The sequence below is a fragment of the Frankliniella occidentalis genome, unplaced genomic scaffold (genome assembly GCF_000697945.3).
Source record: "Frankliniella occidentalis isolate FOCC.00 unplaced genomic scaffold, Focc_3.1 Scaffold3, whole genome shotgun sequence".
Lineage (NCBI taxonomy): Eukaryota > Metazoa > Arthropoda > Insecta > Thysanoptera > Thripidae > Frankliniella > Frankliniella occidentalis.
Window position 1 is genome coordinate 922,147 of NW_026267133.1, and position 22,150 is coordinate 944,296.

The following is a 22,150-nucleotide window of genomic DNA, read 5'->3' on the forward strand; positions in this document are numbered from 1 at the left end:
GGCCTCCCTGGTCTTCCCTTGCTCGCTCGCGCCTGAGGGCCCACCCCTACAGCAGGCAGCACAGGCGAAGGGAGGAGAGCGAGACAGAGGAGAAAGAGAGAGGCGGGGTCGGGCTCCTGCTGGGCTCTGGCTGCGCGGCGATGGGGATGGGAGAAGCAGCGGGTGGACCCCAAAGAATGGCGGAGAGGAAATTGCTTTCCGATGGAGAAAAATGAGGCGCTCTAATCTTTCGGTCGGGCGCCGCTGCCGCTGCCGCCGCCCCCGCCGCCCCTTCCCTGCCGCCGCAGAGAGGCCGGCCCGGCCCGGGGGGTGGCGGCGGGGCTTAGCGCGGGGGTGGAGCGGACCAGCATCGCGGTTAAGGGCGGCCTCCCTCATCCCCGCCTGTTTTATTGTCTCCCCTCCTCTCAATGCAGCCCCGCCCCGGCCCGCCCCGGCCAGCCCCGGCCGGATGGGATTTGGCACCAAGTTAGCGCTCCTCTTTACGACACGGGCGCGAGGCGGCCCACCCCCTGCCCACTCCCCCTTTCGCGTTCCCCGGCTGGCCCCACCCCGCCGGCGCTGACGCGCCTCCCCGGGATCAGCGAGCTGAGCCTTTCATTTCGCAGCGCAGAGTCGGCCTCGCGGTCTGTCCGCTCCCGCGCTGTCGGTCTGGGTGGAGTGCTCGAGCAGAAGGCACGAACTTTGGGGACATGACGGATTGAGGTGCCAGCCCCACGGCCCGTCCGCCCGTCCGTGCGCCGCCTTGCACGCCCGTCCGTCCGTCCCTCCATCGCTCGGCAGCATCACCTTCCTCGATTAGTCACGTTTAACGTCGTCACCCTCGTGATCCCGGGCGTCTTCATCACTCACCCTCTCCTCGACGCCACCTCCCGCGACGGGCGTGGCCTGCTACCGCTACCCCCCCCCCCCTTCTCGCTTCGCCCTTTCCTTTTTCTATCCTATCCCCTCTCGCCCATTTATTGCTCTGCAGATGGAGGGGAATTTGCTCCAATTTCCAGCCCCATACTCTCCGCCCCCCTCCCCCTCATGGAGTGTATGTGTGTGTGTGTGCGGAGCGACGAGGCCCGGGCGCCATCTTGCCGCCCTCCTCGTGGCCGGCCGTCCCTGCCGCCCCGGCCCGGGGGTCAGGAGCAGGGAAGCAACTCAATATAGAGTCCCGGGCGGCCCGGGCGGGGAGCGCGGGGTGATTGTAGAGGAGGGGCTGGCGGCGCTTATCGGGGCCGCGGGGCCGCGGGGCCGCGGGGCTCCGAGAGCCGACCGTGGAATAATCGCCACCGACAGCGAGTGCGGGAGTGGAGCCGGCAGCCCCGCGGGCGCAGCAGGCCGGCCGGGCCGCTGACTCCCAGGGCGGCGCGGCGGCACGGTGGCGCATTTTCGACCACCTCGCACTCCATTTCCTTGAGCTAACGCATTTTCAAGTCAACTGAAACATATCATTGGGCAATCGGGCGTGGTGGATTCCCACATCGTCGTCTCGAACGCTGCGGTGGCGGCGGCGGAGCTGAGGAGGAAGGCTGAGGTGGCGCTGCAGCGTTGCCTAGCGGCCCTCGTGTCAGAGGTGCGCAGAGCAGCCGAGCGGCAGCCAATCACAGCGCTTTGGTATCGCCTGGGAGCCGGCCCGGCCAGAAACCACCCCGTCTGAGGCTAGTCTGCAGGCGAGCCGACGCGCGCTCAGCGGAGGGAGTAGTCTCGTTCGGGGTGTCCCTGGCCCAGGCGATACCAGCCCGGAGCTCTGCGCACCTCTCACACGAGGGCCGCTAGCGTTGCCCCCTCCTATAAACGCACCCGGAGAGGGAAGACCGCCCGGGCCCCGCGGGGCACAGCTGGGGGAGGGGGGGGGGCACTCCGCCGTGCTCTCGCCGCTCTCGCCCCATTGTGAGCAGGCGCCGCCATTATCCGTGTAAGCGCGCTCAACCACATGGCACCGAGATAAGCGGCAATCGTTTGTTGCCGCTAGAAGGCGCTGATGGTCGTCCCCCTGCCTCCCTCCTCCGCCTGCTTCTCCTCCTCAAGGGCCTCTCCCTCTCACTCTATCTAACTCTCTCTCTCTCCTCCAGCACCTCCAGCGGCTGTCTTCCTCCCGCCCGCGGGGGGTGGAAGTGAGTGGGCGAGGCCAGCAGAGGCGCGCAATCGAAAGACTCGCGAACGCGGCGGCGGCCGTCGACACTCGCAGCCCCTGGAGCAGCCGAGGACGTTCCTAGAACACGACAACACCATCCGAGATCCGAAAGGGGTGTCCTTTCCCGCTGCTGCACGCTGTACTGTACTCGTTGTGAATCGTGGTTGTTGTACCGGGTGATTCACAGAAGACGCAGGTGCGGGCGGGTTTGCCTACCCGCTCTACCCGTAAGGCGCCATAGCCCGCACCCCGCCCGCACCTGGCGTCTTCTCTGAATCACCCGGTACTGTACCTCTCGCCCCGTTCGCTGGTTTATTGCTACCGTTCCTGATTATGGTGCCTCATAGCCCGGGTGAGAAGGCAAACCTGCCCGCACGCGTGCGTGCGGTGGCCTAAGTGGGCGGGGCGAATGAGCCGCCTCATCGTTATGCCAAAGTTTTGAAGAGGTTTGCGAACGGAAGCAGTGTAACTTCTTGTCAATTTGTGATGTTGGCCTCTCCCCCATTCCCACCAACACCGCCGAGAACGCGACGAGGGGGGATGGGGCGAGAAGAGCCGATAGCGCGCGAGCTTGCGCGAGACAATGACGGCGGGCGGAACATAATGCCCGAGACCGACCGGGAGGAGAGGGTCCGCACCGCGCCTCGTGGGTGAAATGAAGCGCGCTGATGAAGAGAAAAGAGCGGCCCGAGCCGCGTCTCTTTCTCCACTCTCCCCCGAAATTGAAACCGGAATGCGGCCAAGAGCCGGCGCTCAATCGGAAGGGCAGGATAACGGCGAGAATGGCTTTTCGGAGGAACAGCAAATGAGTATAATGGTGGAGGTAGAAGACGCCATGGGGGAGGCCGGTGTTGTTTTCTAGGGTGGTCATTAATCTGTAAGGGAAGGAGTGAAAGTACTTAGGACTAACTCTTTCCGCAAGTTGTGGAAAGGGAGGGGGGGGGGCGAGGGGCGAGTTGACACATTTAAGGTGCCCCAGCCCCATGGCCACACTGTGGCCACGCTTTGCTGTTTTTTTCCACTCCAACCCCCGGAATGCACAGCCGCGCACAGACGTGTTACCGTTACCCTACCATCTATGCACGTTAATGTGCATTAAATTGATTAAATGCGGAAATGCGCATTAAATGTACCTAAAATCTGTTACCTTAGGCGTATTTCAATGCGCATTACCTTGAGAAAGGGCCTCAAGCCATTACCATGCTGCTAGGGATTACAGTACCTAATGCTAGCCTAATGTCCTCCCTTCTGTCTAGGTCGTGCGTCATCGTACTCCTTATCTCCCTTCAGTCGCAAGTGGTGTGGGCGGTTGTCTGCTGTCTGCCCCAGCTGACAGTGATATTGTAAACAAAAACAACCCAAGCGAAACCGTTTTTGCTTTCATAAATGGCTCATTTGCAGTATGTTGACGAGTTGGTGCGAGAGTATTTACTTTTTCGAGGATTCAGCACTACCCTGAAAACTTTCGACACTGAACTGAAAGCTGATAAAGATAAAGGTTTCAGAGTAGGTTAACCTGTGTCTTGTATTGTTTGACTGTTATTTGTCTAAATGAAAGCTGGGATCACGAATTTTTATGCATGCACTTGTTAACAAGTTCATCAATGTCTTCAAATCAAATTTTCAGGTTGACAAACTTGTGGACCAGTTGACGCAACACATCTATAGCTATGATCTTGTAGCACTTCGAGAATTGTGGGCTCATCTTGATCACAAAATTTTTACTCGTCTCGAGCAGGAGTTCACCCCTGGTAGGAGGAAATTACTTATATGTATTTATCAAAACATTTCTGACTTATATATACTACCAGATCAAAGTTTTGAAAAATGATGAACTTTCAGCTGTGCGGAAGCTAGAGAATGCAGTGCTCAAATTGTACGTTGTCAATGCTGTTGTTAATGGAAAGGCTGACAAATTAAATGAGTTTTTCTCCCGACTTGCTCCCGAATTACAAGGGCAAGGAGAATGGAAGGATTGGTTTTGTAAGTAAAACCCTTTTGATGTATCTACCTATCTATCTTGTTATCTACCTTCATTAATTCTCAAAAAAACAAAAATTTCAGTGATCCCATTTTTGAAAAATCCAGAAGAAAGCCCTACTTTTGCTGTTCATTTCACAAGACAGTGGCAAGACACCCTTCTCGTGTCATTACATAATTTCCTAGCCACAATATTTCAGGTAATGTTGCATTTCCTAATACCGCATTATTAGCATTAGTTTTCTGAAAATAGTACTTTTATAGTGTGTTCTTTATCCCCCTTTAAAAAAACAGGTCATGCCACTCCCAACATTAGCTAGTTTAGAACAAGATGCGGCTCGAGTCAAGCGCCTGCAAGAAGAAAATGAGTCGCTGCGTCACAAATTGGCAGCTCTCATGGAATTACCAAATGCTTCAACTGTATTATCTGCTCTCAACAATTCTGGATCTCAAAACGCTGGTCCTTCTGGTGCATCAATAGGGATCTCAAGTGGTTCCGCCCCGCAGGGTCTATCAGTACAGGACATCTTACCTCCGGAAGTACCCCAACCTCCAGATCTGATGGATGACTTTTATGTTATTGCACCGTAAGTATTACTTTCTTACTATCCATAGTTACTCCTTGCATTGCACATTCTTAGGTCCAATTCTAAACATCTAGTAAACTTATACCAATAAGAGACATGTTTAATTACCTTGAAACTATTTTACTGGATTTTTACTTCTTCTACAGTGAAGGAGTAGGTTCTCAACCCTCATCATCAGACAGTCAAGTCAAAACTTTGAAAAGTTTGATCAGGAACATAGGGGGCCTTCCCAGTAGTCCTATAATGGGCCGTAAACCAACACCAGCTGTATCCCAGTCCACCCTTCTCTCACTCTCCAGTAAGAATGATGAACATTTGATGAACTGAAGCATATACTATCTAAGAATAGCATGAATGTCCTCATCTGGGAATTTACTTCGTAACTTTACAGGCAGTGGAAAATCAAAAATTGTATCATCATCCTCGATTGAGTCACAACATAAGAGATCAAATAGTAAGCAAAGGATTGGTCCAGGAAGAAACTCTCCTAATGTTAGGTAAAAGTTTCATCTTTTACAGTTCAGAGAGTTATTTTGATTTTGAAATATGATATACTCTTAATTCTTACTGGCCATAAAGTTTGTTCGCATGTAAATAAACATTAATTTTGTATGAAATTACTTTACTTTTAGTGACAGAATGGATGCCTCGTCCGCATCTGCACGACCATCTTTAAATATTCATGTAGCCTCTGCTAATAGTAGAAGTTTGACAACCACTGCTGCTCCACCCCAGAGAGGCAGGGCACGAGAAATGCCCACAGACTGTACCAAGGCTGAAGGGGTCAAATTTGAAGCTCACAAGGGGGAAGGAAATATTATAGCAAGACAACCAGCCACGCCACCTGCTGGGGCATTTTTGATACTCAGCCAGGTAAGTAATCACAGGTCTCAACTAATATAACTTATTACGCTCTCTAACATTTTGTTATAATCTTTTTGGTATATCTAATACCTGTCTATCTCCACAATGGAATTCATGTTTCATATTTTATAATTTAAGTGCCTCTTAAATAGCTCTTAACATCCTTGGCAAGATTGTTATGTTATCTAATTTATTTGCAATTTCTACCTGAATTCTCACACTAGGAGCACTACATGGAACATAAAGCTGCAACCAGCCACTGTAATTTCAATACATCAGGCACTATGGTAGCAAGTGCAGATGTTGAGGGTGTTATCAAGGTCTGGGATGCAGCTCAGACACTAAAGTAAGTTTTTGTCTCTTAACTGTATTTATTTGCTACAGCACTTTGTTGCTGTTTTCCAACATATTATGTGTAACCTGTGATTATTAGGACTGTAGCTTCATTCAACACAAAATCCCGTTTGGTGGCTTTGGACTGGATATCAAAAAATGAACGCTACTTCATGTCAGCAAATTGCAATGGAATAGTAAGACTTTTAGATACGCAGGATAGTCGCGTTCTGTGGGAAATGAATGGTGATAGTAACAGCAACTTAAAGGGTTTGAGGTAAGAGGAATGAATGCTATGTTTACGTTCCATTGAGACAATTATACTCAAAAATGTCTTTTACAATCCAACATTATTTTTTTACAGACTACAAAACCTTTCATGTAGCCCTATTGAGCCTGTTTTCTTGTGTTCAGCTGCCCCACCACAGGGTCAGGGGCGTTTGCTATTGTTTGATATTAAGACTAAACAGTTACAGGTAAATAAACTCCCTTTGTATCTCTTCTAAGCTCCTATAAATGTGCTATCAAATTCACCCTACCTGTTTGTCTTAAATTCTTACAGAGGTCACTGAACTTAAATGGTAGTCAAAATCTTATAGCCAATTGTTTTGCATTCAACCACAATGGGCAATTGGTGGCAGTGGGTTGCTCTGATGGTAGTGTGCAAGTATTTGACATTAGGAGAGGCTCATTTATTGATAGCTGGCCTGCCCACTCTGGACCTGCTCTTGCCCTCCAGCTTACTCCGGATGACACTGCTTGTTACACTGCAGGAGCTGATAATAAGGTATGCAAGATCACATACTAACTTCAACTTTTAAATAATCTTCCTTTTATTCTATTCATCATAACTTAATTTGTGTCTTTTCTCCTAGCTTTGTGGAAAAAGTATGACTCAAAGTGGACAAGTTCTTTGTGAGTCATTGATTCCAGATTTAGCATCATTGGTACAGCTACCAAATAATGCATCTCTTCAGCCTTCACAACTCTTTGCATTCCATCAATCTGGGACACATGTTTTAGTGAGATGTGCTGGTGGCTCTGTTGTATGTCAGGTTAGACCTAAAACAAATAATGTTTCCAGACATCATCTTTAATATGTCGTTATGCTTTGTATCGTCATTTCATGTGCCGTAATGTTCTACATCTTTTCATTATTTGTGTTCCAGGTGGGCTCTCAAATGGAGCGTGTACTTGAACTCTCCTCCCCACGTAGTACTACAGTGGCTATCGACTGGGCAAGTGCCAACCAGTGCAGTACCTGCCTGAATGCCCATGCCAATGGAAACATTACTGTTTCAACTCTTCTTACTCCTTAATTCCAGACTATGAGTACCTGAATTGAAGTGTAGTTATTTTGGATTTTGGGGGTGACCTATCTCATTTTAATGTTTTTGTTCACATATTGATATTTAGAATTAACTTTTTAGAAATGAGGCTTTATTTTGTGGGTTTAGGAGCACTGCGACAGGTTATGGTAAGTTGTCATTTTTTGAAGAATATTTAAGTATCTATTACATACTCTTTTATTTGGTCTTCTAATCAATTTTACACATTTTACTTGAAATGTAAGTCAGACCTCAAATTTATCAAATGAAGTTATGAAATTGTAGAGCACCCATTTTTGTGTTTCCTTTCATATTTATTACATTATTTCTAGTACTTTATATTTAACTGTGTACTTATATAATCTAAAGCTTAAAAATATGCATGCAATGAGTCCTATTTTAATGAAGTATTTTATTCAATAGATACATAATGTGCACTGTGTCTGGTGAAACCTAAAGAGCAACCTCTCTAACTGCATAATCATTAGAAAAATATTGGAAGTTGATAAAGTTGTTGTTATATATTAGGGACCAATATATTCTGTGTATTCCAAAGATCAAACTTAGTTGATGTGATGTGTTCATCACTAAGGCTAAAAATATTACAAATGTGATACAAATGTGATAAAAACATTTAAAAGTTGTTGTATTCCATGTCCATCTACAATTATAAAATGAAATTTAGTTTTCAGCAAGCAATTATTTGGCTCGCCAGAGGTGGCCCTGTCCGAACCAATCCCGCTGACTGAGTTAATAAAGGAGAAAAATAACGACGAAGGGCTTCTCGAATCTCTGCAGGTGATATTGGTAACCGCTCCAACTGTTATGAGAAAAAGGAGAGGAAAATCAATACATTTAAACACTGTAAGAGTTAAACATCATCAGTATGTTGAGAAAGCACTTAAGATGTGTCCTACCCCAGAGGATGCACTAGTACTTGAAGGGGGTCTTAATGTTAGAGGCCGTAAGGGACCTCCTGGAACAGTTCCGCAAGAATCTTGCCTTACGAGAATTGCAAAGTCAATGAGCATTGCTACTGTCTCCTTGGCTAGATATGCTAAAATATCAATTGCAGCACTGTTCATCCGTGGAGGTGAAGAAATAAAAGGTTCTCCTATTAAACCTGGACTTGTATCAATTGCAAGAGATAGCCACTCAAGAAAACGTTGATGTGTTAACTTGCTGTTGACAAATGCTGCTCTGCGAGCATTACTAAACTCTACATATCTGTAAAATGTAAGTATTATTTTTTAATTTGCAAGTGAAGTGATGACAATCCGAATTTGGTCAGCTATATATAAGGATGGATATTTACCCTGCAGGATCTAGACTCAAAGATATACTATCTGCTCTTTGATTCCTCTTTTGTCTAATGGGGTCAGACATTGGATTATTTAAACTCTCTAAAAGTTCACCACTGACATCAACCTCTGTGAACATCTCTCTTAGATTTGCTTGACGATTCCGTCTAGCAGAATCTAAAAGGTTTGTTACATCGCCCTCAGAATCGTCAGTCGGCTCCACCACATCACTGGCTGTCAGTGCTGAGAAATTGGTTCTCATTTCCTTCACAGCTAAAAGAAAAACAGTACATAGTTAGGAAGATAAAAAATCATGACTCAAAAGATTCTACATCTTATTTGTACATACACAAGTAGTTGTAGAGCCGGCGCAGCTTGTCAGGGTTTTTCCTCATCAGAAAAATTATGTCCCTAGGATTTACAGTCTTTGAACCTCTTCTTGTAGCTTGCTCCTCTGCACGCCACGCTATGCTCAAGACTTGCTGCTGAACAATATTCGCCACAAGTTTGACTGTGGCGGGAAGAGGTCTGGCACAATCTCCACACCCATGCATCATCAATTGGATTTCTTTGTTGAAAAAAAAAAGTTAAAATTTCAATGTTTACTAACTGGAGAAGAAAATTTACTTGGATATGTACTTTTAGTAAATATCGGGAGACTAACCATGTAAATAAAGTTGCTCCGTATCCGACATTGGAGACAACAGTTTTTTGTACAAGTTAATACTTTTAATTTAAACACAGGGGAATAAAAACGCAAGAACGTATAAAGAAAGCTTCCCGTTTTTCTCAAAGCTTGATTACTCAAAGTGACAGCAAGGGAAGGGAGCCGACGGCGACGACGACGAACCATGAGGATATGGTGTTAACGACATGCGACCGATTTGCGACCAAAGCGACTAAGCGACTTGCGATTTGCGACCGATGCGACTAAGCAAATAGCGACTTGCGACCGGTGCGCGACTTGGCGACTGAGCGAATGTGCGACTAAACAACTTGCAATTTTACCACTCCCAAGCAGAGGACCAGCTCTACACGCGTTAATGTGGCGCCAAAAGACAAAAACGAATCATAAAAGCGCTACTTTAGGGCCACAATCGTAATTAGGCTAGCCCCAAAGTTGCTCGTCGCTTAGTCGCATCGGTCGCAAACCGCTAGTTGCTTCGTCGCATCGGTCGCAAATCGCCTGTCGCATCAGTCGCAAATCGCAAGTCTCTTAGTCGCTTTGGTCGCAAATCGGTCGCATGTCGTTAACACCATATCCTCCATATAATCAAAACAAAAGAAAGGTATGTTAAGTTAAGCTGATCTCGTCACCTCGGTTGGTGAGTGTGAGTGCAAATATCCACTACTATTCGTCCTTCGTCCTTTCGCTCCCACCAAGAGAGGACGAGGAAAGGAGAGGGTACTGCGAGCCACCCCCGGGAGCACGGTGCCTTTGAGCAGAGCGGTTAAAAATATTGAGAGTACTGGTCGCAAAAACAACTTGTTCGGCGTACTCCCAAGGGATGGGGAAGTTACACCGAAACTCTAAATTGACCGAAAACGTTCACAGTTGAAATATATTCCCGTTCAAAAATCCCCCTTTCTCGTGTGCCGATGTGTCGGCTATCCCCTCAGTTCCTCTTTCCGCCACCCGTAGCGCTGGATGTACGATTTCGCCGCCATTTGCCTTCTGCTCTTGTTTACGTCGTTGCGTAGGCACAGCTGGCCGATTACCCACTTGAGATTAACATTTTCACCTCTGGAATAATTCATATCGATTTAAAACCCAATGCAAAATGACGCCGTGAATGTTTTATTTTAATGTTAAGTGACGTTTTGGTCTGTCGAAGTACTATTTTGACGCTCCGAGCATGTTTTGTGACGGGAGTAACCTGATCTGTCTGTCTGTTACCGATCGACAGCGAACTGAATATTAACATTTTTACCTTAAATAGCCCTACCTGCGGTTGAAAATTGAATCGGTGGCCTTCTCTAGACCATAAGGAATAACTGGTGTGTGTATTTTTCGTTGGTCGACCTATTATTTAGGCGCTGTGCTCTGCACTTTGGATAGGTGACATGGCCTGGCTGTCTCACCAGGACACACTTTTCTGGTATTTACTTCAACGTTATTGCAAAGTGTATCAAATTAATCAGTGCTGTCTGAAGGAAACCAGGCACTTTACCTTTTTTGAAAAGATTTCAGCCTCCTACATGACCTGAAGAAAAAGTAATGATAAAGTATATACTTTGCGTCGAACATTGTATTCCTCATTCCTCGCAATCTTTGAGGGCTTGTTTTCCTACCAATTAAAAATACCTGGGTTGATTTATAGTGCGTTTTAATTTAAAACAAATAAGCAAATAACTAGCCTACCTATTAGAAACAAGATTGCTTATCCCAAACCAAAATGAAAACAAATATAAAATAAAGCAACTTTTAGTAATTTATATTTTGGTTGCACCTTTGTAAGTAATTTGAATCATTCAGACAATCTTAAGCAAAATGTGAGTTGGGGTCATGTATAGACACAAACACAAAGTAAAGGAAACATTTTGAGTTTTAAAGTTGAATATCCATGATCAGCGCAGTGAGGAAAGAATACTTCTCAAGCATTTAAAATTTGGTCATTACGGAAGTGACTATAAGATCAACACATGTAAAATGCATGCTCATATCAGATGGTGAATTTATCTGTGTCTTAGAACAAGAGGTGAAGATTTTGTATCAGCTTATATTAACCAGTTAAAAAAAAATTTCAACCCTTCCAAAACAAGCATAACTTTCCAATTCACTAATTTTTAAAAAATCCACCATTACTTTTTTTTTTCAGAAAAATATGTCAAATTCATTTTAGTTTTAATTAAACTTACACTAATTCATTTTTTTTCACTGAGTTAAAAAAAAGTGTCCCCTTATGTATAGTGTTCCACATTTCAAGATTGCATCCTGACTGCATGCGGCGAAAGCTCGGGCATAGCAATTATTCTCACGCGTTTCCCACCAATCCCCTTCCTTTTTAGTGGATGAAATTAGGTTTCTATACTTTTACGGATAGAAAAACCCAAGCTTGACCGTTCTCCAATTTGAAACTCCCCGCGCTGGGGTCGCGCGTGACACCAGCGCTGCACGGCGATCGGTGGAACTCAGGGGATAGCCAAGACATCGACATACGGCCGGCCCAGCACCCTCTCCTTTCCTCGTCCTCTCTTGCTCCCACCCCCCTCCCCCCCCTTCTCCGGTAGTGCAGACGACGCCGAAAACGGGCCGCAAACGTAGAGAGGTTAAACTATAGTGTATTTGTCGCCGTTGGGCGTTGAGAACTGTGCCAAATGTCTCTATTGTCCGTCTCTCGGAACCCGTTGAAGGGTTTAAAACCAGTTAGAATACAATTTGTTTGGAATCATGCTATCAGATTATCTTCAGGAACTTTTGGTACAGACAACATGGATGCAGGCAAGTTTTTCATTGAGGAAGTCAGGCTACTTTCTTAGTTATTTTTCTAACATTTTTGTTTTAAATTGTAAGGCTTATTTCTGTTTTATTCATATTTTAGGTGAAGAATTTAGACAACTCGAGCTTAAGCCCACCCGAACTCGTGAGAAATTTCAACGTAAAAAGGCTCCTGTTCATATGATAATGCCTAGGGACTACAAGAGGTAACTTTCATACATTTACTATTCCACGTTTGGAGCTGCTTCTTTAAAGAAATTCATTTTCAGCATATTCTCATTTTCATGTTCCGAGATTTTTTTCAATTTTTCTTTTGTTTAAGGGCTAACAAAATCGATCCAGATAATGTCGACTGGAAAAGTATATGGCCAGGCCCTCGTACATTTGACCCAAATGCTATCCCTATCCCTGTGAGGCAAGGGAGATTGAAACCCAAACAAAGGGCATTTGGCAAGACTGCAAATTTGGAACTTATGAAGATTCCAACTTTTTTCCATCTAACCCCTCCTGCCATCAAAGCTCATTGTGAAGAGCTGAAAAAGTTTTGCACTCCGTTCCCATCAGAATTAGACACAAAAGAAAAGTGTGAAAAGCACTTTCCATTAACAGTCATAACTAATGACTACTTACACGCTGCACCAACCATTAGAGATCCTTTAGCTAGAATAGTTACTATCAAGGTTTGTGTAGAATTTTGCGTGCTGTATCATAAATGAATAGCATGTAAATATTTCTAAACACATTATATTACAGTTGAAACTCAAGGATATACCACTAGATGAACATGCAAGGGACAAGTTAATGCGAATTATTAAGGACCGATATGATGAAAAAACTGACACTTTGACAATTGTAACTGACCGGTGTCCCTTGCGGAAGCAGAACTATGATTATGCTCAATATTTGTTGACAGCCATATTCTATGAATCTTGGGTATGTACGAATAATATTTTTCCATCTGAATTTTATTCGATCTAACATCTTTCACCCCTGTTTTGTAGACTGTTGAGGAATGGGAAGCATCAAAGACTGAGGCTGATATGGAGCATTATGTGTGGAATAGGAATACATCCTCCAAAGCACTTGCTTCAATACTCAACTGGACACCTGACAAACTGGGGAAATCTATTTTTCATGATCCTTTACCAGAAGATAAACTGAAACCTGAACATCATGCATATGGGAAGGCTGTCAAAAATATTGTTGAAGGTACGTCATTGTGCAACCATTATTTATTTTAACACTTTCTGTGCTGGACGTTTCTTTCCATGTCTCCCCTCAGAGGCGAACCTCGCGAAATTTCGAGTTTTTAATTTTAGACAGAGGCCTATTAAAATTTTAGGGTAGACTAATAGCACTACTAGGATACTAGGACCCATGATGAACCCAGCGCATGGAACGTCAATTTTTGTGTTTCCACCCGGACCTACCGCACAGAAAGTGTTTAAAATAATTCTTCTTTAATGTGTCAATTATTTAATATTAGAGTCTTAAAACAATCTTTTCTATTAATTCAGGTGAAACTGAAGAGGGTTGGTCACAGTACAAGAAGGCTGCTGTTCAAGTACTACTTCGTCAATAAAATCTACAAATCATGTTTTACTGTTGTTTCTCTTAGTTTTTTAAAAAAGGTGCCAGTATGAAAGTTATAAATGATCATTTAGGTAACAGCTTCATGTTTGATTTTCCAATCCTTTATTGAAAACACAAAATAGACATTCAAATGACATCCCATAGGTAAACACTCTGATTTTATCAACGAGAGTTGTACTAAATCTCTAAAATGAAGCAACAGATGAATGAATACCAATCAAAGGAAAAAGGTAGAGGACACAGATTTAAGTTAAGACTGCTTACAAACTATGATAGCTTGTTACTCTAGAAATAGCAGATGATATAGGTATTCAGCAGAAAAATGCAAACTACCAAAGATGGCCATTTATTGGCAGCTTCCCTTCCAGTAAAAAGCTGGTGACCTCAACCAAGAACCCAATCATACAGGTAAGCACATTCCTTTAAGGAATGACTACAAGGGGTTTCTAGTTGTTTTTTCCTAAAAAAAACAAACAACCATTTTAACAAGGAATGTTTAGCGAGCAGAAATTAAAGGTAATATTTTTCAGAAGCAGCACACAGTTAAGCATGGCCATGGTGAACATTAAATCAAGTTCTGTGCTAATCCGTTCATTATTGTCTTCATCAACACGCACAACCTTTCTGTTCAATCCTCAGTTAAAAGAACTCAGTCAATTATTGTCCTCAAAAACTTTGAAGAAAAATAATATAGAACAGAAAAAAAGATTATTATTCATGAAGCCCATGACAATGGTAGCAGCATTTTCTATTAATGATTGATTTGCAGCTGGACCTACATCCACATAGGTGAAATCTTGCCACAGCCAGTTTACTTACACATTTACCAATTGGGTTTACTTGCTTAGATAAAACAATCACTCGGCTCTCCAATTACCTTACAATCACATTAAAATCACATGACTCTCATGGCAAGTCAGACACAGACAAAACTGTCAATATTTAGTGTAAATCTCTGGTTTTCCTTTGCAAAGAAACCAATCCATTATGAAATTTTGTTAACAGATTCTCACAGAATATGGCACAAAACCTTTTGTTAATGCTTGTAATAAAGTTTACAAGGAGATAAATTCACCAGCAAATTTTAAGAAAATAATGCAGTGAAAACTCCAACATTGACCAAATCTAGGGAAAGCCTTACTATTTTCTTATAAGGTGACAAAAGATTTATCAACAGAAAATAAAACTATCTTCAAATACAACAAATGTTCCTTAATTAAAAATAGAGTTTCCTGTTCCTCACAGCCACATAAAGATCCAGGATAACAGAAACTTCAATTTTGTTTGTAAGATATTTACAAAGCACCACACTACATCTCACATTCCAACATCTGAGTGCGTTAGAGCCTATGTTATGAGCAAGTCTCATTTTGGCAAGTGCCATCACACTCACTTTACAGGAAACTGACACTCCTGAATTACATATCAGTCAGTCTCACCCAATTACTCTAAAATCATATATATCACAATGCATGCGTTACAAGGTAAAAGAAGGAAATAACAGATTTATCCTTTGCTTAACTTTGGTATAGAATATGTTGTTTGGATGATATAGAAAGATTTAGTTTCTTTAAGTAATGACACAAATCAAAAATTGCCAGCAACTGACTTTCTTGATCTCATGCATAAGGCGAAATAATGCACATAAGACTGTACACCTTGACACAAACAAATTGCTAAGAGGTAGCACACATTAACCTCGGTCCCTCCATATAAAGTTGCCACTCAAACTTTCAAAAATAAATCTCTAACATACCATATCACACACACCTCTCCAATATTTGAAAGTAGCCATTAAACCACTTCTGTTTTCACAAGAAATTGTTAAAGTTGCTACAAATTATGAAATCACAACAAAATTTAATTTAGAAAAAAATAGGTTGCTAAAGATTCCTTACCATAACTTGGCAGATTTCTATACACTCTCTCTTAGTTGTAGTATTACCATACAAGATCTATGAACCGAAATTGGCAGAAGATTATAGAGTATAAAAAATACCTATCCCCACCATCATTTCAAACAGTATCCACAATGACTAAGTTCATCACCTTTTAAAATCCATTTCCAAAATAATTTTATCTGATATGCATTAAAAATTGTAATTCTCAGAAGCAATTAATTCTTAAAAGTACAGAAGTAATACTCCAAAGTTTTTTTTAGCCTGTAACATGCAAGTCAAGGTCCTCCACTGTTAAAAATTATACGGATATGTTAAATTTTAAAACAATAAAATCAAATTAGGTAGTAGTAAAAAAGCAAACTATGATGGGGGCTTGGACCACATACTCTTTACATTAAAATTGGTGAGTGCTGTGGTTTAATTATCATGAGGTACATAGCAAAAAAGAAAAAAGGAAACACTGTCTTCATATGTTTTTACACTCAGTCTAACACTAACAATGCCAAGCAAAGACGACATTTAAAATGAATTAAATGAGAAAATCAAATTAGTATTTGGTGATTTGATCACATATTCATTTGTAACAACTTACAGGAAAAAGATCAACTGCCAGATCACAGATCTGCATTAATATAGATTTGAAATACCCCTTTTCTAATTATTCAGAAAATAAAGGGAAGATTGGCAATAAAAGCTAATTCAGGTACAAACACAGTACGGATACGTTCACATGGCAACTAAGCAATTAGTTCTAAGTTCCAATATTTCATGACACTAATAGTGACTGGGACAATAGCATGGTGGTTAAATAGTTCCAGAACACCCAAGCAAGATCAATAAGTGGTACATTAAAGAAATGTACAGTATAACAGAAAAACCAACCATCAAAACAGATTAAACAATGTTACATAACAAAGCACATTAAATGTGTTTAGACAAGTAATTTAATTCCACACTGAGTATGATATTGTTGACAATTCCCTCTAACAAAATAAATTGGTGACAGCAAATTTCAGAAACACTCAGTAGTATCTTTCAGATTTCAAGTGATCCACATACATAATGAGGGGATAATTAATAATCTCAGAAAAACAAGAAGTTAATAAACATTTCCTGGGGATTTGCAAATTGAAAAGCAAAATTGAGTAAGAGCTCATGACTGTAAACATCCATCATCAATGGTCTAAAATAATACCCATAATCAAACAGTGTGTAACATGGAACTACAAAGTGGTCTACTATTAAATAACCAGGAAATTATCAATAACTACAGATTTTACCAGAATTCTTACACATTTATGTATGATACAGCAAGTAGTTAAAACATTCATGCTATAGGTATTTACTTCAGTACTTAAAATTTAACATCCATGAGGAAGGGAAGAAAGTGTTCATAGCATGTATGTCGTATGAAGTTTGAAAGTTCTACTTTGGATCTGTCTATGCTTAAGAGGAGCCCAAAAAACTAGATTTGTGAATATGACTTAAACTATTACTCATGACCAGATGGAGGAGATGAAGAAGTACCAACCAAAAGACCCCGGGGAGAGAATGTATCACAAAATAGGTTGTCTTTTTTGTGAACACGGCGTACATGTGACCTTAAATTATCTCTTCGAGCAGATCGGTAAGGGCAATGAGGACACAGGTGAGGTTTTTCTCCAGTATGCATTCGCCGATGCTGAATAAGCTGAAATTTGTGGACAGCATTAGAGGATCCAGTACAGATTAAAATAAACTGTAATTTTATGATTCCACCTTCTGAAATTATACTATACCTTTTTAAGTTGAACTGTTCTAAACACACAAATGTCGCAACAAAAGAACCTGTCATCTCTGTGCTTTCGCATGTGCTTGTTCATATCTGCTTCAGTAGGTCTATCTTTGCCACATATGACACAGGATATTTTTAAATTATTGTTTGGTAAAGGAGGTGTTCCGGTTGAATGAGTTTTCAGATGCTTATAAAATGCCTTTTCAATTGTACATGCGTAAGAACACATCTGACAGCGGTATTCTTCACGTTCGTATCTAGAGATTGAATTTGTTTTTTATCATAAACAAAAATTAACAAAAACTGCAATAAAAATTACTGGTTTTGGTAGGATAATATGTACCTGACTCTCTGAAGATTAGATGGGACTGTTCTTTTCTTTGCTGTTGAATTTACACTGCCTTCTGCAACATGTCTGGCCACATGGGTTTCCATGTCATGGCGGTCACTAGCTCTAAACCGACAAGCTGTCACTGGACAGCTTGCTGAATGAGAGAGCTTTCTCATTAAAGCATGAGCTAAATTAGCATCTGTTGCAGGAGCAGGATGCACCATCGTTATATGCCTCTTCAACCCAGGTCTGGTATCAGCCATGAAGCTACACTCACCACACTCAAATCCAACTTTTGAGCCCATTCTACACCCAGGGAAAATAAAAAGCACTATTTCAGTTTACTGATATAAGAAGAGTACACTCTTGAATACAATTTTTGATTATTGACAACCAAGAATTAGTTTTACCGTGTATGACTTTGCTGGTTGAACAAAGATGAGCTCTGCATATCTCCAATATTCATTTTAGGATCTTCTTCATCATCTTCAGATTCATCTGATAGTGGTTCTAGTTGTTTCACTGGTAAACGTCCAACTGGAGGAAGCTCATACAGATTTTGCTCTCCAGTTGATGTGAGAGTTTTGTTAGGGTCATCAATATATGATATGACATTCTCTGTCTTGACACTAATATTTGCCCCAACAATGCTATTGTTCCACAAATTATCAACAGGAGGAAGGACTGTGGGCGATATGTTTATATCATCTGTGTCATGGAATTCTCTGTCAGGAGCAGGTCTCCTAGGCCTTTGAATTTTGATCTAAAAGTACAATATTTTACATGGCATCAATTAGTTAAAATATGCTGGGATGAATAAGAGGAAAATGTAAAACAGTGAGGACTCACCCTCTTTTGAGGTGTAGTTTCAACCTTAAGAACTATACTATTTGGCTCAGAAACCAGACTTGGATCTATTCCCAAAGATTGATGGCTGACAAGTAAACTCACCTAAAACATAAAAGGTTATGGAATTAAACAGTTTAACTTGAGATAAACTGCTACTCCAGTTTCACTTAATCTCTGAGTGACAAGGAGTTGTACCATAATTCAAATAACACTACATAAAATATACCAGGTACTTGTGTATCGAGCTAACAAAACACGTTTTACCTGATCATCTAGGTCTGGTTCAGGTTTCATGGCAACATATCCTGGTTGAGTACTCGTCACTGGAAAGAAAAACAAAATTGTAGGAAAAGTTTTCTAGGTAAATATGTATCTATTATCAATGTAATCATCTACCATGAATACTAGAAGAAACTTCTTCTGATGCGTGAAGGGAGACAGGAACACCATCATGCATTTGAATAGTATTTGCAACTACTTCCTGTACATCAGTTGTCAGATCACTATGAATATCTCCTGTAATTTCTGTGTCAATTCCTACTTGCAAGTCACTAGCATGTATTTCTTCGCTTGTGACAACAGGTAGCTCTCCATGGATTTCTTCAATTGTCTCTCCATTCACTGTGGTGTACAGAGTGCGGCTGACTGAACTGGCTGATGGCCAAAGGGTTGGCCCATGCATATTCCACAAGCTAAATTCCATCTGTAAATGAATGAAAATGTTAAAGAACCGGTGATGATTAAACACAACTACTTTAGTGTTCCGTATGACTTTCAGGCATTGATTTTTCCAAATAACAAACAACATTATTTTTTGGAACTTTATTATGCTGACAGCATTATTCATTCAAAGTGTGACAATACCTGCGTGATAAATCCCACTCCTTCAACTGTTTAAGTAGGAGATAACATTCAAAACTACAGTCAACCCCACACAATTGATAGCGCGACTCCCCCCATTCACGAAATGCTGAAAATTGATTGACATATTCAAGTGATTTCTAAAATGGTTGACACAAAACACAACTTATAAAAAATTGTATGGATCATACAAACAATGGGAAACATACGCAATAGAAAATGAACAGAGACGGACAAAAAAATTCAATTTCTTGGAGTTAGGAAGAATAAGATAACTTACCTTGAAATTTTCATGTAAATTTGAATAATGGTTGTAGATGATTTATTGCAGTAACATGTTATTCCTCAATAACTGATCCAGTGAACTGTCGGCTGAGGCCGAAGATTGGACAGTCAAAGTAGGCCCTGATGTCACCACTCAAAAAAATCTCTTACTTAACCTTTTACAGAATGATTCATGTTCAAAATTGTAGATTATGTTACCATAATACAAATTGCATCTAAATTCGAACACACAGGACAGGTATTTACCTAAATTACCCTAGAATAACGTTCCATTATCTTTTGACACTGGCTAGGCCTACCCAAAAATAAGCCTCAGCCGACGTGGGTAAGCATATAAACACGCCAACACACGATTTAAAGGGACAGAGATAGAGGTCAGATTCGGTCAAACCATGTGATTCCGCATAGTTGAGAAAAAATATTTGATCTTTTTTCATTATTTTCGCATTATTGGCATTGCCACAATTACTACTCTTCGCAACTGGAATATTTTTTCATTGATTTTCTCTTTTGGTCTGTATTGGGAAAACCAGGGAAAACAGTCCATCATGACCAAGGCCACTTTGACATTTGTTGTTGTTGTTTGTAAAGCAGAAAGCAGAAAGGTTTGTTTTTGCTGAATCTCTGTCTGTGTGTCCATATCATTTGAAAAAAAAATTAACACTCTCCCAGGTTGTTTTTCTTTGAAAAATTAATAACTTATGTTTACTACTCACGAATCGACGTTTAATTTCGCTGTCAACTAATTCCTGGTCGTTTAAAATCCATTAATGGTACATTAGACATAACCTTACGAAATTCACTGCAATATTTACGCATTATGCCAAAATGATATTTGGAGATACGTCTGTTGTGGTTTTCCATATGAGAACTGTAACTGAAATCGTAATAATTCCTCCTAATATGATCCACATCCATTTCAAGATGTCAAGAGAACTTTGTTTCTACTGATTGACAATGTCTATTCTCAAGTTTTTCCAGTCAGATTTTGTGAATGATTACAATTGCTTAGAAGTAAGTTGTTTTCTTCTGTTTGTTTTTTCAGTTCTTGAGAATGTTGTGTACTCAAAGATTGTTGAGTAGAAATGTTGTCCGAAGTGTCAATGTTTCTCTTCAAGCACTCTACTCTGGTAAACGGAACAGTGACAATGACCAGGACGGCCAGGATGTGTATAATCTAGTGCCATATGCAAATGATGCTGATGGTACGTCCCACTCATTAGGTAATTCAGGTTTCAGCCTTAAACTGATCAACTAATTAAGATTTCTTTGTTTCCCTTTCAGTTGCAATTAATAATCCGAATTGGGAACTATTATCTCAGAGATACAGACTTTACATGCCTGGTAAGCTAGGTCATGCCTGGCTTGACAACAGCTCTACTGCCCATTTTGACTATAGCAAACCTTTTGAAGTAAGCTCTTGAAAACTATGTTTAAAAGCTATCTATATATTAGTGTTCAGAAATGATAAATGCCTTAATTTATTTTTTAGAATATGAAAGAGGGAAGTATGGAATACTCTGCCCAGGAGTGCCCTTTACTGCTTCGAGCAGGTTGGTGCTTGTAGAGCTGAGCTGCAAGATGTGGTCTTTATTTTCCAGGATTTTACAATTGTTTTGTTTCCTTTAATATTTCAGGATTAATGGAAATGTTCCCAGGGCTAGATTTTCGCCAACAGCACACAACCATTGTTAGCCTGAGACAGCCATTGTATAGGAGAGGACGGCGCCAAGATGTAGATGAGCTAACTAAGCAAGTAAGTTTATCTCAATACTGATAATCTTGGTAACAGCACCAGTTTCTGATCTAGCATGGTTTTATTACAGTTTATTATTGCTGCCCAAAAAATTTGTGGTCAACTCATGGACATGGGTTATTGGGCTGATTTCATTAACCCCTTCTCAGGGAGACCATATTATTACTATAAGGTTCCACGTGATGTTCTATACAAGACAGATAAGCGGTTCCATTGCATGGGCTTTCACATTGAGAGCAAAAATACTTGTAAAGTAATAAGCCTTACCCAAGGCTCAAATAGATACCTTATCGGTGAGTTAGCTTTTATCTTAACTCCATGCTTCGCAAAAAATTTTCATCTATTGGACACTAATTGAGGTACTTAAATCTAGGGAGTGTATACACCTCGGCTCCACCCGCAGAGGCCATTGCACCATTAGCACAAGAAGCTCAAGGTGAGACTTTCATTAAATTTTGTAATGTTGTGTGTGTCCAACTTCATGACTGACTCAATTTCCGTGTAATCCTAGATCCTAATGCAGAATTCTAACGAAACATGGTGGATGTTTTTCTGAAGATCTTTGTCTATGAACACTGCCTATGAAACATTGAATAGATGACAAGGCATTTTCTTTGCTGTTTCTTTAATTGGCTGTTAAATCTTCCTGTTGTATGTATCCTCTAATTACTTGAATATGTGTCAAACAAGCTATAACATTTTCAGAAAAGTGCAAAGCTAGCTGTGATCCTGTTTGACTGGTAATAGATAATTCAGTGTATCTTATTTGAGAAATAAAGTTGTTATTCTGACAGTCATATAGTTCACTCCCACATCTTACGAATGAGTAAGGAAGGCCTGTCATAGAGA

The 22,150-nt window shown here is 41.3% G+C and overlaps 5 protein-coding genes across 7 annotated transcripts; 3 read left to right on the plus strand and 2 right to left on the minus strand.

Moving 5' to 3' along the window:
- Positions 1–3,393: 3,393 nt before the first annotated feature.
- On the plus strand, positions 3,394–7,903 carry LOC113213370 (WD repeat-containing protein 91). The gene is made up of 14 exons (XM_026432414.2): positions 3,394–3,625; positions 3,747–3,870; positions 3,962–4,102; positions 4,184–4,299; positions 4,394–4,686; positions 4,833–4,984; positions 5,078–5,183; positions 5,319–5,559; positions 5,775–5,896; positions 5,984–6,160; positions 6,248–6,359; positions 6,446–6,670; positions 6,759–6,938; positions 7,053–7,903. The coding sequence occupies exons 1-14, from the start codon at positions 3,506–3,508 to the stop codon at positions 7,200–7,202; spliced, it is 2,259 nt and encodes a 752-aa protein (XP_026288199.1). The 5' UTR covers positions 3,394–3,505; the 3' UTR covers positions 7,203–7,903.
- On the minus strand, positions 7,826–9,806 carry LOC113213371 (transcription initiation protein SPT3 homolog). Its single transcript, XM_026432415.2, has 5 exons — positions 9,177–9,806; positions 8,862–9,080; positions 8,527–8,785; positions 8,129–8,438; positions 7,826–8,031 (listed from the first exon to the last, which is right to left on the minus strand). Exons 1-5 carry the CDS (start codon positions 9,205–9,207, stop codon positions 7,900–7,902), a joined length of 951 nt encoding a protein of 316 aa, XP_026288200.1. The 5' UTR covers positions 9,208–9,806; the 3' UTR covers positions 7,826–7,899.
- A 1,912-nt stretch (positions 9,807–11,718) lies between these two features.
- LOC127749201 (28S ribosomal protein S35, mitochondrial) lies at positions 11,719–13,619 on the plus strand. Its single transcript, XM_052266467.1, has 6 exons — positions 11,719–11,954; positions 12,055–12,157; positions 12,274–12,631; positions 12,705–12,884; positions 12,953–13,160; positions 13,469–13,619. Exons 1-6 carry the CDS (start codon positions 11,831–11,833, stop codon positions 13,531–13,533), a joined length of 1,038 nt encoding a protein of 345 aa, XP_052122427.1. The 5' UTR covers positions 11,719–11,830; the 3' UTR covers positions 13,534–13,619.
- A 4-nt stretch (positions 13,620–13,623) lies between these two features.
- On the minus strand, positions 13,624–19,926 carry LOC113213375 (RE1-silencing transcription factor A). 2 transcript variants are annotated; one of them, XM_052266463.1, is made up of 10 exons: positions 19,792–19,926; positions 19,541–19,700; positions 19,264–19,369; positions 18,796–19,102; positions 18,664–18,722; positions 18,400–18,501; positions 17,961–18,313; positions 17,563–17,856; positions 17,224–17,476; positions 13,624–17,135 (listed from the first exon to the last, which is right to left on the minus strand). In XM_052266463.1, the coding sequence occupies exons 4-10, from the start codon at positions 19,100–19,102 to the stop codon at positions 16,938–16,940; spliced, it is 1,566 nt and encodes a 521-aa protein (XP_052122423.1). In that variant the 5' UTR covers positions 19,264–19,369; positions 19,541–19,700; positions 19,792–19,926; the 3' UTR covers positions 13,624–16,937. The 2 variants fall into 2 exon arrangements, with proteins under 2 accessions (XP_052122423.1, XP_026288203.1); XM_026432418.2 differs by lacking the exon at positions 19,264–19,369.
- A 30-nt stretch (positions 19,927–19,956) lies between these two features.
- LOC113213377 (cobalamin trafficking protein CblD) lies at positions 19,957–22,098 on the plus strand. 2 transcript variants are annotated; one of them, XM_026432423.2, is made up of 8 exons: positions 19,957–20,150; positions 20,591–20,750; positions 20,830–20,957; positions 21,038–21,098; positions 21,183–21,301; positions 21,372–21,594; positions 21,675–21,737; positions 21,813–22,098. In XM_026432423.2, exons 1-8 carry the CDS (start codon positions 20,094–20,096, stop codon positions 21,830–21,832), a joined length of 831 nt encoding a protein of 276 aa, XP_026288208.1. In that variant the 5' UTR covers positions 19,957–20,093; the 3' UTR covers positions 21,833–22,098. The 2 variants fall into 2 exon arrangements, with proteins under 2 accessions (XP_026288208.1, XP_026288209.1); XM_026432424.2 differs by lacking the exon at positions 19,957–20,150 and adding an exon at positions 20,165–20,318.
- The last annotated feature ends 52 nt before the right edge of the window (positions 22,099–22,150 follow it).